The sequence below is a fragment of the Thalassophryne amazonica genome, chromosome 2 (genome assembly GCF_902500255.1).
Source record: "Thalassophryne amazonica chromosome 2, fThaAma1.1, whole genome shotgun sequence".
Classification (NCBI taxonomy): Eukaryota; Metazoa; Chordata; class Actinopteri; order Batrachoidiformes; family Batrachoididae; genus Thalassophryne; species Thalassophryne amazonica.
The window spans coordinates 133,309,259-133,322,883 of NC_047104.1; the positions used below are offsets into that span (position 1 = coordinate 133,309,259).

The window sequence follows — 13,625 nt, forward strand, 5'->3', positions numbered from 1 at the left end:
GTGACTCTTTCAACTCTTAAAATAATTTTCTTGTTGTTGCACAAAGCACTGGCGTCCTCTGGTTAAGGTTGAGAAAACGCACTGCGAGTAGACAAACCACAGAGAGACTGCTTTTAAAACACTACTTTTCTTCAGCCACTGCAAGGAACTAAAGTAGTTTCAGGTTTCGTTTTCCAAAATCAGGACGCTTTATGTGGATACGTTTAGGGATGCACAGTCCACAATTTTTCACTTCCGATCTGATCCCAATACCAAGAATTTGGATATCTGCCAATGCCAATACTTTCCAATCCGATACCAGAGCTGTGTTTGCTTTAATATTATTATTATTATTATCATTATTGTTGATTTTATATGAGGATTTTCTTAAAAAAGGAGAACTGAAAGTTCAGCTACAATTTGCCAGAAGGTGTTATCCAAAAGGAAAGCCTAGATTTGATGTTTTGGTGAAAAAAATTAAGTACTTTTATTTTTATAGACTTTTATAGCCTTATTTTTTTTATAGATTTAAAGAGAAAAGACAGCACTCTCTCTGCCTGTCTCTCTCCCTGCCTTTCTCTCTTCCTCTCTCTGTCTGCCTGTCTCTTGTTTGCTCTCTCTCTTTCTCTTTCACTCACATCTTTCTCTCTCATCCCTCTGTCTCTCTCTTTTTCTTCCTCTCGAAAACAACGGTTTTCGTGCTGTGTAAACTTCAAAGTTTTTTTAAACATGAAGCCTTTCAACTGTAAAATAAATAATAAGTTTTATTTATAAAGCACGTTACAATGTTCAGAGACAGATTTAGATCAATTTTCTGGAACATCCACCTAAGTGATCCAGATGAGGATGTAGAAAGTGATAGAAAAAATGGAACAGCAGGTCATGACAAACTGTTTGGAGTCAGGCCTCTTTATGATGACATCCTCAGTGCCTGCCAGGCTTATTACCACCTGAGGAGGGAGCTGGCAGTGGATGAAAGGATGGTGGCGACGAAGGCAAAAAACTGGAATCACTCAATATTTGAAGGACAAGCCAACAAAATGGGTCATGAAACTTTTGTGTTGGCGTGTTTCAAGTAATGATTACACACTCAAGTTCACCATTTACACTGGCAAGACTGTGACCACAAGTGAGCACAGGCTGTCATACGATGTGGTCATGAACCTGATCCAGCCATCCTCTCTTGGTACTGGGTACCACATTTACATGGACAATTTTTACACGAGTCCCAAACTGTTCGTGGACATGGCTAACATGAAGTTTTCGGGCATGTGGCACATACAGGGAGAACACACGAGGATGCCTCAGAGGGAGATAGATGTTACGGGCACTCCAGACAAGGTTAGTGTTGGGCCGGCGAGCCTGCCCATTAGCATCAGCCTAGAAACGCCAGCTGTGGAGGACGGTTTTCGGACTGCGGTTAGGCAGCCTGGTTGTGGTACCCGGATCACACTCGCCACTGTGAACTGTGAATTGGTTCTCCCCCTTGGATATGCCTGATGTGAGTTCTTTGAGCCCACGGGTGACTTCCACTCCTATCTCCAGGCCGAAACACCGGGCTTTAGTGATAGGGGATTCTATCACCCTCAAAGTCAGGTTACAGATGCCAGCTGACGTTAAATGTATTCTTGGGGCCAGAGCTCCCAACACTGCATCCCATCTTAGGGTGCTGACACTGCAGAAGGGTAGACAGACTAAGGAACATGACACGAGATACAGTCACATAGTTATTCATGTCACTGCCAATGATGTCAGGATGAAGCACTCAGAGGTCACAAAAATGGACATAGATGAATTCATAGGCTCTGGTCCCCTCCCCTCCCAGGGTAATGATGAGGCATTTAGCAGGCTGACATCGTTGAATAGGTGGCTGGCACAATTTTGTAGACAGTAAGGCTTTAGTTTTATTGATAACTGGCCTTTATTCTGGGGCTGCCATGGCTTGCTGATGCCGGATGGCCTTCACCCTACTAGGGAAGGCGGCGCCATCTTGTCTGAAAACATAGATAGAGCCCTACAGGGAGGTTAACATTAGGATTTTACAGCAGGCCATGGAGCAGGTGATTAGAGACCCTGCAACATTTATGACAAAGGTAGGTGTGGAATCCATTAGCTTAGTGGGGGAAATCAGTGCAGAAAATCCATGATGGGTGATAGTACAGTTTACCTGCCAGGGAGGGGAAATTCAGCAAATTGAGACTGTGGCTTGCTTCCGTAGAGTTTCAATAAAAATCATAGAGGGGATATGCTTTGCAAACTTGACAGATCAGGATAGGAGACCATGCCCTTCAAGATCCCCTTGACAGATCCCCAGCTGGAGCAGTGACTGCAGAGGGAGCATTGAACCAGGCCTTGACATACAGTCCTCCAGTGAAAGCTGTGAAGCGTTTCAGGCCAGAGAGGTCTTTAGCAGATAACTTAAACTGCTCTCGAAACAGAAAGATCTTGATCACATAAATGACACGTGCCATCCACCTGGCACGAAGAAGGGCACCAGGCTATTTTTGTGTGGTCCAGGGCTGCAGTCAGCTCCAGTGTAACAATGTTCTGTGCACGCCGGCATGACCTTTTTGGAGGAGGTGGAGCCGCATTGTCCTCAGAATCCATGACATCAGTATTGCTCTCTGTTGAAGACATCAGTTCAACAGTCTCTTCTCACGCAGCCTTCAGCGCCATTTCATGCTGCTCCCTTGCAGTTGACATCTCAGCCTGTTGAAGAGCGCGTTCTTCCCTTCCTTCCAGCACTTTGTCAACACCAACCATAAAGCCACGTCGCCCTGGCTCCCGTTGTGCTTTAAGGAATTCGCGATCCTCTGGTATCTTAATCAACTGAAATGCTTGGACACGAGCAATGTCAAACAAGTCATTTAAATTTGCCTTTAACTCCTCCTCTTTCTTTATCTGAGATGCAGATTGCTTTGTCTTTCCCCTAGTTATTGATCGATACTGTTCCACTTTTCTCGCAAGCTTTTTAATAATGTTTCTTTCTTCAGCAGTTGGAATCCGTGCGTTCTCCCAGATGCTTAACACCTCACTAACAACTTGAGTTGCTGCCCTCCTGATTTCTAGCTTCTCATCGCGGTGCAGCTTGAAGTATCTTTGAAGAACTTCAGCCCAAGATGGTAGCCGATTTGCAGGTAGTTCATCTGAAGGGAAGCCAATCAGCCACACTACCTTCTTCTTTCTTGTAGCACATGCCATTTTAATTACATGAATACTGAATAGACTGAAGTGCAGGACTAAATGGTGCCAACAGTACTTATAATAACTGCTGAACTGTGTTTTGTCTTCCCATTGCTGTATCCATTCAAGAACTCAAAATTTTACTTGCCTGGTGCAAAAACAGGGGTCAAGCGGCAGTGGTTAATATTTTCAGTTCTTATGAAATTTCACTAAATATGTATTATTTCACCAAATGGAACAAAAAAATGAAGAAGCACTTTGAAAAAGTAAAAGTTTGTATTTTAGGACCACCCTAGCGTGCGTCGGTCATTTTGTGGTATGCATCATGGAACACTGACAGTTATGCTCATTGCAAATTATTTAAGTGCATTAATTATCATTTTGCCCCTCCCCTGGTGCAAAATGAGTTTTTTTTGTGTGTGTGTTCACTCAGCGTGTTAGAGTATGATGCAAAGAGAGACAGGTAGGTCACCGATGATGTCATCCTGCGTTGCACTGGCTTTGAAGTTCATGGCGTACAGGTCGGATACGATGACATTGTAGCCCTGTTGCTGCAGCTCTTTCACGGTCATATCTCGCACCGCTGCATTGAATGAAGCCGGACTCTGGTGGGCGTACACGATCAGAACAGTTTTCTCAGCTGGCACACAAACACACGCACAGACAGAGTTTTTGTTATTAATGGTTAATGTGCTGGATTGTTTGCAGAGGCAAATAAACTAATGAGACAGTTCTCATGAAGCATAGAGAAAATAAATACCTTCATATTTTGGATAGCAGTTTATACAGGAAAAATGGCTCCATTTCTTTCACCTTTAGCATTTTCAAGAGCTGCTCAATGTTATGGTGCTTCAAATACAATATCAAAACTTCAAATGGCCAAATATCTGTAAGCGGAAATGCACTCACTACCCACCCGTGTTTCAGTGATCAGGTATTTTTAATGTAATGCTGAATGTCATAAACAGTAACTTTGTATTTTGTCAAATTTATGTGTTTGCTTGTTTTTTTCTTTAGTTTTTACAGACAAACTGTGCAATTTTTTACCCTAACCATATCTAATACATGAGGCACTGATTACTGCACTTCACACAAGCTTCACAAAGGATTAGAAGATATTTGCTTCACTTTACCAAACGCAAATTGCTTTCCTGAATGCAGGAATATTGACATTTTCCCCTTTCATTTCTTCTTTTTACTTACTAACTTTCGTCTCACTGTTTTTTTTATTTTTATGTTTTTTAAATAACCAAAATCATACATAATAGCTGATACTGGAGTCTGCAGCATGCCATGTTTCTTTATCTTATTTGTGTGATGTTTATGGGTTCTGTTACATTGTTATCAGTCACATAAAAAGATGGTAAGTGAAAATACTCATTTATTTTCTGTACCCGCTTACTCCAGTTAAGGGTCACGGGGTGCTGGAGCCTATCCCAGCAGTCATAGGGAAACGGGCAGAGTCCACCCTGGACAGGATGCCACAGACAGACAGACAAACGCTTTCACACGCACACCGACAGTCAAATTAAAGTTTTCTAATTCACCTAACCTGTATGTCTTTGGAAGTAGGAGGGAACCATGTGACACGGGGAGAACATGCAGACTCCACACAAAAAGGCCCAGGTGGGACACAATCCCATGACCTTCTTGCTGTGAGGCAACAGTGCAACCCACTGTTCCACCCAAGAAATAATATACTTGAAACAATTAAGTGGTGTCATGTTAGCACAGGATTAGCTCACTTGCTGAAAAAAATCAACACATTCAGAGACTTCATATATAAATACTTCATATAAGTCTATTGTAAGAGATCTTGATTTATTATATTAGCAGTGTTATAAATCCTCAGCTTCCACTCCTGTCAAGTAGAGGTGGGTGATACTGGAATTTTGGTATTGATCCGATAAGTAAATACAGGTCCAGTATCGCCGATATCGATACTGATACTTTTTCATATTTAAGCTTCACAGATCCAAAGGATCCAAAAGACCTAGGATAGAACTTCACCAAACATTGTATGTGACAACAAAATACTTTATTATTTGGTTTAAAAAATATCACTCAACACAACGTCTCCTGAGGTAGAGGGCTGACAAACCACAATACAAGGGTGCACTGCTCCGTGTTGTGTGACACAGCGCAGCGCTGCTCTTACAGACAGAGAGTAGACTTTGATGAATCTGTGTGCGCAGCAGTCAGTGCGTGCGTATCGATCTTTTTACACGAGGATCATTCAATATCAATACCAGCGTTGGTATCGATATTATCGATATTAGGATCGATCCGCCCACCTCTACTGTCAAGTTTCTTTTTTTTTGTTATCTTTCCAAACATCTTCCATCTGGCTGCTTGTATAGGTAGAACGCCAGCCGAGCAGCCTCCAGTTGAGCAAAAATATTTGTATTTTATTCCGTGAAAGTAACCGTGCCTCATCCCGGATTCCTGGAGCTGTTTTGTGAACATTGTTTGATTAACTTGCATATGCTGCACAACAAGACCACAACTAAACCTCTTGGAGGACAGCTGGATGCAGTGAGGTGAATGGAACTAATGCACTCAACTCAAACACATTCAGCTTTCTTCCGAATCTGATCCTGAGCAAAGGTCGGAGGTCACTCTGATGTAGGATTTTGCCTCTGGCAGTAGAAACTGGACATTTCCATTCCAGTCCTGAAGAAAGTAGACTGTGTTGCTTATGTGATTTAGGAGAAAATGAAATACACTTTTTGTTTTATTGTCCATTTGATCGTAATTCCAGATTCAAGCTGTCCGAAAAAAAAAACTGTTTGCAGAAGGTGTGGATTTGTTTTCTCTGAGAACTGTAAAGTGAAGTCTCAATTTGTGTAGAAAAGGTCTTTATATTGCTTAATTGTATCTTGGGAATCCACATCCTCGGTGCATGACACTTGAAAAATAAATTAATCAAGCATATAGAATTTTCAAATGAGGTGATCAAATTCGCTGATAAGTCACTATTATGTAATTTGTGTTTCAGAATGATCTATGGTCTGCTCCTGTATCAAAAGCTTTTGATAAATGATTAACTGGAGCAGCACAGCAGCACAACTGTTATCTAACAAATGCATTAAATTTACTTAGTGGTTTTAGTGCAGCTAAAGTTCGCACTAAGATATCAGAGCCTGTATGCACAAAGCAGCTAAGACTAAAAATACGAGGGTAGGCTGAAAAGTTCTAAGGCTCACCAAGAAGGAGAAATGCCATTTCAATAAAACTTGGCATGCATTAAGTTCAACTCTTCTGATGACTGTGTTATTTTCTTCCAGGTTGTGAGGTAGTTTGTGGTTCATAGCCAAGTTTGAAAGTTTGTGGTAGAGGGAAACAGCAAAAATGGACAAAATCTGGCATCGCGGTGTGATTAAGTACCTGCATAAGAAGGGGTTAAAGCCCAAAGACATTCATGCAGATATGGTTGCTATGGTTGCTAACTCGTAGTTCCTCATGATGTTATTCTAAGAAAAATCTTAGAATTTCTCGAATTCTAAGACATTTCTTAGAATTTTCCCTTGGTAAGATGAAAGTTGTCCACAAAGCACCTTGGGTCACACGGCAAGATAATTAGGCCGATATCGAACCCGATCTTCCCCTTCCGATGCCCCAACAATCATGATGAGGCTAAAGATAATCTTATCAGATATTCCTGCCATGTGTGGTGTGTTAAGAGTGCTCTGATCTGCTCAGAACGACATCTGGAGCGCTCCAATCGCAAATCAGGGATATTCAACATGTTGGATTGTCTTGGCCTGATATTGCAGTGTGTGTTGTGTCCTCCGACCACAAACGAGCACACACACACTCTCACAAGCACCACTAGCTTAGCTTATGACAAGCTAAAAGGGGATGCTCTCGTTATGACCGAACAACTTTCCACAATTTCTGGGGATTCTGTGTTAGTACGCACCCGTAGCCGATGTGCTTGATGAATTCCTGCGCAAAAAGTAGTTCCCAGATAATTGTGATATATTCCTGTGAGATAATGGGTATATTTCATCAAAATCAATTCTAAAATTTTAATTAAATTTAAATTTGAGCTTTTGTAAAATATTCCATTTTTTTATTTGTAAAAACAGCCATTTTTATGGAGCCCTGAAGTGGTCATCGCAAAATGTTTTGCATGTGGAGAGAATGTGCACTCATTTTATTATATAGTGTGCATGTTTTATGATGTTGTGCGCATGTTTTATTATATTGTAAAGCGTGCACTCAATATTGTCTTGACACATAAATGTTGGCTATTCACCCTATTGACATTTCAAATCCTGCAAAACCTCGGAGAGGTCGCCACGCTGAGAGATCTCAGTAACATTGAGAACTGCATTGAGACGCTCTGATCACGCTGCACTAACCGCTGCACACAGACAACACCATTAACATCGCAACATAAAACTATTTTTATATTGTGCCTAAAACTCTCGTGAATATATTCTCTGGGTTTATAGGCGTTGTTATTGTGTTTATTTTATGTAAACATGTGAGAATCACAGGCTGTCTCTCCGTTATTTTCAATGGGAGCTGCTGTGAGCTACAGTCGCTTCCTGATCATGTCGTTCTGAAGGAAAGTGAAGTTTGCTCTTTAACATCTTGATTATTGTTCTTTATAACACTGTTTGTCCTCTTTGTTCCAGACTAATATATATAATATGTCTGAAATTCGGTTTGCGTTTATTAAATTCCTCGCAGATTAAATGTAACAGATACGGATTATTTGTTATAATTGTTTTAGCATTGTTTTAGCAAGTTTTCAGGGTATCATGCAGCACTCTCTTATTAGCATGATGAAAAGCATTAAAAAATACATTTTTGTAGTATAATATTAATTTACAACTGTCATCGTGTTGATTCTCTATATTGTTCGACTGCAGCGACTTTCTGTCAGGCAAGGGATTATGGGATACGTCAATAGGGCGAATGAACACTATTGGCCAGTAGATGGCAGCAGAGACCTTGAAAACTTGCCAAAACAAAATTCCATATAATCCGTGTCTGCTACATTTAAGATGCGGGGAATTTACTAAACGCAGACACAATAACAATGTCTATAAACCCAGAGAATATATTCACGAGCAATTTAGGCACTAGAGTTTAATGCTGTTGTCCGTAGAGCCTGATCAGAGTGTTTCAAATGCATTTCTCATGTCGTGAACGTACTGAGATTACCTGATCCTACCCATAATGCACTGCTGGGCACAGCATATATCCACACTCAAACCTTAAAAATTAGCGCATTACTTTGAAACTAAAACATATATCTGATATTTTCACTTTATAAAACTTCAGACATGACATTAATTTAAATAACTTGTCAGAAATTAGTTTGGGTAAATGTTGAACCATAAGTTAAAAATGTATGCCTCTGGATGACTTGGGTGATATTGCATGTGTTTCAGTATGGGGTTACAAAAAATTAGTTTTTTTTGGGACCAGTTCTCCTTTCTCTGCAGAGGATAGAGCGGTTTCTTCTTAAAGCAGCTCTTCTCTGTTTTGCAGAGGGTAGAACTACACATCAGCTACGAAACATTTAACAGGTAGGTGCTCAGCTGATTTTATTAGTCCGATAATGGTTTTTAAAGTTATCTAAAAAGATAATCCAATAATGAAAACATTTTCTTTGATAATTATCGGTTATCGGAATATCGGAACTGTGCCCACCACTGGATAATATCGATACCAACGCTGGTATCGACGGACGCACGGAGCGGAAAATAAAATTAAAAAAGCTGTTCTGACTTATCAGAAAGTCCAGTGGTTGTGCTGTCTCCACTCACTTTAAAGAACGCCTTTTCTTTTTCGTTTTGTATTGTTTTTTCCTCTGTTGTAAATAGTCCACAAACTATCTCCGTTTGCAGACCATTTACGTTTAATCTCAAGAGATTTTGTGAGATTTCCTGTTTGAATGTTCGTGTGTGAAATCTGTTTGTGTGTGGAGTGTTGACTTCACCGTGTGGCTGAACATCACACACTGTACGACCAAACCTGCTACATCTATGATTTTTTTTCGTCACGTGTGTGGTCTCTCAGGTTTTGGAAACCTAAAGACATTTTTAAAATCCTGCCATGTGAACCAGGTTTAAGTTAGCAGCTCTTTGAGAGGACTTTGAGATGGACCGAGCATATGGGCCCAGGAATGGACGTGAAAGAGTGCAATAATTTGTCACGGCAGCTGTACCCTATCAGGGCATGATCAATGTACCTTTGAACCTGATCAGTGATTTTGCACATTTAAAAAGAAACAAAAGGTCCATAGTTATCATCTGATAAGTTAGATAGAGACTTTATTTGCCATTTGTACTCACACGCAAGGTTTGGATACATTTTAATTCTTGTGTAGAGCTCTTGAGTAAATAAATATAAAGGTATAAATGCATAACGAAATCAGATATATTCCCATTAAAAAAAATAAAAATAATTGGTGAATCACTGAAATATCTTTATGAATGGGACCAAAATAACTTCTCTATGATCTATGATGCTTAAATATGAATAAGTATCGTTATAGATATCGGTGATACTGGGCCTGTATTTACTTGGTATCGGATCAATACCAAAATTCCCAGTATCGCCCACCTCTAGTATGTAGTGAGTACCTTGTATGGCAGCACCCTCACATCGGGGTGAATGTGAGGCACTATTGTAAAGCAATTTGAGCGTCTGATGCAAATGGAAAAGCGCAGTCCTTTTACCACTGTACGAGGGTAGGCTGAAAAGTTCTAAGGCTCACTATAATGCAGTTAATGCATTACTCCTTCATGGGGAGCCTTAGAACTTTTCAGCCTACCCTCGTACATCTATAGTGTTATTTTATTCTTAGTATTGCATATATACTCAACAAAAATATAAACGCAACACTTTTGGTTTTGCTCCCATTTTGTATGAGATGAACTCAAAGATCTAAACTTTTTCAACATACACAATATCACCATTTCCCTCAAATATTGTTCACAAACCAGTCTAAATCTGTGATAGTGAGCACTTCTCCTTTGCTGAGATAATCCATCCCACCTCACAGGTGTGCCATATCAAGATGCTGATTAAACACCATGATTAGTGCACAGGTGTGCCTTAGACTGCCCACAATAAAAGGCCACTCTGAAAGGTGCAGTTTTGTTTTATTGGGGGGGGGGATACCAGTCAGTATCTGGTGTGACCACCATTTGCCTCATGCAGTGCAACACATCTCCTTCGCATAGAGTTGATCAGGTTGTCAGTTGTGGCCTGTGGAATGTTGGTCCACTCCTCTTCAATGGCTGTGCGAAGTTGCTGGATATTGGCAGGAACTGGTACACGCTGTCGTATATGCCGGTCCAGAGCATCCCAAACATGCTCAATGGGTGACATGTCCGGTGAGTATGCTGGCCATGCAAGAACTGGGACATTTTCAGCTTCCAAGAATTGTGCACAGATCCTTGCAACATGGGGCCGTGCATTATCCTGCTGCAACATGAGGTGATGTTCTTGGATGTATGGCACAACAATGGGCCTCAGGATCTCATCACGGTATCTCTGTGCATTCAAAATGCCATCAATAAAATGCACCTGTGTTCTTCGTCCATAACAGACGCCTTCCCATACCATAACCCCACCGCCACCATGGGCCACTCGATCCACAACATTGACATCAGAAAACCGCTCACCCACACGACACCACACACGCTGTCTGCCATCTGCCCTGAACAGTGTGGACTGGGATTCATCCGTGAAGAGAACACCTCTCCAACGTGCCAAACGCCAGCGAATGTGAGCATTTGCCCACTCAAGTCGATTACGACGATGAACTGGAGTCAGGTCGAGACCCCGATGAGGACGACGAGCATGCAGATGAGCTTCCCTGAGACGGTTTCTGACAGTTTGTGCAAAAATTATTTGTTTATGCAAACCGATTGTTTCAGCAGCTGTCTGAGTGGCTGGTCTCAGACGATCTTGGAGGTGAACATGCTGGATGTGGAGGTCCTGGGCTGGTGTGGTTACATGTGGTCTGCGGTTGTGAGGCTGGTTGGATGTACTGCCAAATTCTCTGAAACACCTTTGGAGACGGCTTATGGTAGAGAAATGAACATTCAATACACGAGCAACAGCTCTGGTTGACATTCCTGCTGTCAGCATGCCAATTGCACGCTCCCTCAAATCTTGCGACATCTGTGGCATTGTGCTGTGTGATAAACTGCACCTTTCAGAGTGGCCCTTTTATTGTGGGCAGTCTAAGGCACACCTGTGCACTAATCATGGTGTCTAATCAGCATCTTGGTATGGCACACCTGTGAGGTGGGATGGATTATCTCAGCAAAGGAGAAGTGCTCACTATCACAGATTTAGACTGGTTTGTGAACAATATTTGAGGGAAATGGTGATATTGTGTATGTGGAAAAAGGTTTAGATCTTTGAGTTCATCTCATACAAAATGGGAGCAAAACCAAAAGTGTTGCATTTATATTTTTGTTGAGTACAACCCCTGGCAAAAAGTATGGAATCACCGGCCTCGGAGGATGTTCATTCAGTTGTTTAATTTTGTAGAAAAAAAGCAGATCACAGACATGACACAAAACTAAAGTCATTTCAAATGGCAACTTTCTGGCTTTAAGAAACACTATAAGAAATCAAGAAAAAAGATTGTGGCAGTCAGTAACGGTTACTGTTTTAGACCAAGCAGAGGAAAAAATATGTAATCACTCAATTCTGAGGAAAAAATTATGGAATCACCCTGTAAATTTTCATCCCCAAAACTAACACCTGCATCATATCAGATCTGCTCGTTAGTCTGCATCTAAAAAGGAGTGAACACACCTTGGAGAGCTGTTGCACCAAGTGGACTGACATGAATCATGGCTCCAACATGAGAGATGTCAATTGAAACAAAGGAGAGGATTATCAAACTCTTAAAAGAGAGTAAATCATCACGCAATGTTGCAAAAGATGTTGGTTGTTCACAGTCAGCTGTGTCTAAACTCTGGACCAAATACAAACAACATGGGAAGGTTGTTAAAGGCAAACATACTGGTAGACCAAGGAAGACAAAGCGTCAAGACAGAAAACTTAAAGCAATATGTCTCAAAAATCGAAAAATGTACAACAAAACAAATGAGGAACGAATGGGAGGAAACTGGAGTCAACGTCTGTGACCGAACTGTAAGAAACAGACTAAAGGAAATGGGATTTACATACAGAAAAGCTAAATGAAAGGCATCATTAACACCTAAACAGAAAAAAACAAGGTTACAATGGGCTAAGGAAAAGCAATTGTGGACTGTGGATGACTGGATGAAAGTCATATTCAATGATGAATCTCAAATCTGCATTGGGCAAGGTGATGATGCTGGAACTTTTGTTTGGTGCCTTTCCAATGAGATTTATAAAGATGACTGCCTGAAGAGAACATGTAAATTTCCACAGTCATTGATGATATGGAGCTGCATGTCAGGTAAAGGCACTGGGGAGATGGCTGTCATTACATCATCAATAAATGCACAAGTTTATGTTGATATTTTGGACAATTGAAAGGTTGTTTGAGGATGATGAAATCATTTTTCAAGATGATAATGCATCTTGCCATAGAGCAAAAACTGCAAAAACATTCCTTGCAAAAAGACACATAGGGTCAATGTCATGGCATAGGGTCAATGTCAATGAGCAGATCTGATTTGATGCAGGTGTTAATTTGAGGGATGAAAATTTACAGGGTGATTCCATATTTTTTTCCTCAGAATTGAGTGATTCCATATTTTTTTCCTCTACTTGGTCTAAAAAAGTAACCGTTACTGACTGCCACAATCTTTTTTTCTTGATTTCTTATAGTGTTTCTTAAAGCCAGAAAGTTGCCATTTGAAATGACTTTAGTTTTGTGTCATGTCTGTGATCTGCTTTTTTTCTACAAAATTAAACAACTGAATAAACATCCTCTGAGGCCGGTGATTCCATAATTTTTGCCAGGGGTTGTGTATATATATACACTGTATATGTGGACTTGGACTAACCAGGTAAATCAAAATGATCAGTTTTGTATAGACAAAGCTGAAGTTGTGATCAGATATACAGAATTAAAAGAAGTTAATTTCTAAAAGGAGCGGAGACTTACCCATGTTGTTTCTGTGTGTTGGATCCTTTCAGAGCACAGAGAGTTTCTGCTCGTTCTGCAGCTCTTATCGGGCTTCTGCCTTCCTTTGCGTGAGAAATGTTCAGATTGGAAGGCAGATAGAGCAAATGCGTGTCTTAGTTACAGCCACACAGGAACAAAAGAATGTCTAACTGCAGGACCGGTTTAGCAGTGTTACGAAAGGGAGGAGGAAGCAGGAGTGTGTGTGTGTGTGTGTGTGTGTGTGAGTGTGATAAGATAAGATGCAGGGAATAAAGACTAATTTCATTTGGCCTAGACAGGCCCGGCGCCAGAAAAAAAATATTAAGGGGGCAATGAGTTTATCACATGGGGCGGGGTTGCCCCCCCCCCCCCCAAA

At 40.9% G+C, this 13,625-nt stretch overlaps 1 protein-coding gene across 1 annotated transcript in view; it reads right to left on the minus strand.

Annotated features, from left to right (window-relative positions):
- Nucleotides 1–13,408, minus strand: part of nqo1 (NAD(P)H dehydrogenase, quinone 1) — a 41,956-nt gene extending 28,548 nt beyond the window's left edge. The window contains 2 exon segments of the mRNA XM_034193822.1: nucleotides 3,635–3,802; nucleotides 13,250–13,408. Of these exon segments, the coding sequence (XP_034049713.1) occupies nucleotides 3,635–3,802; nucleotides 13,250–13,253 (172 nt within the window). The 5' untranslated portion in view covers nucleotides 13,254–13,408.
- Nucleotides 13,409–13,625: the final 217 nt, after the last annotated feature.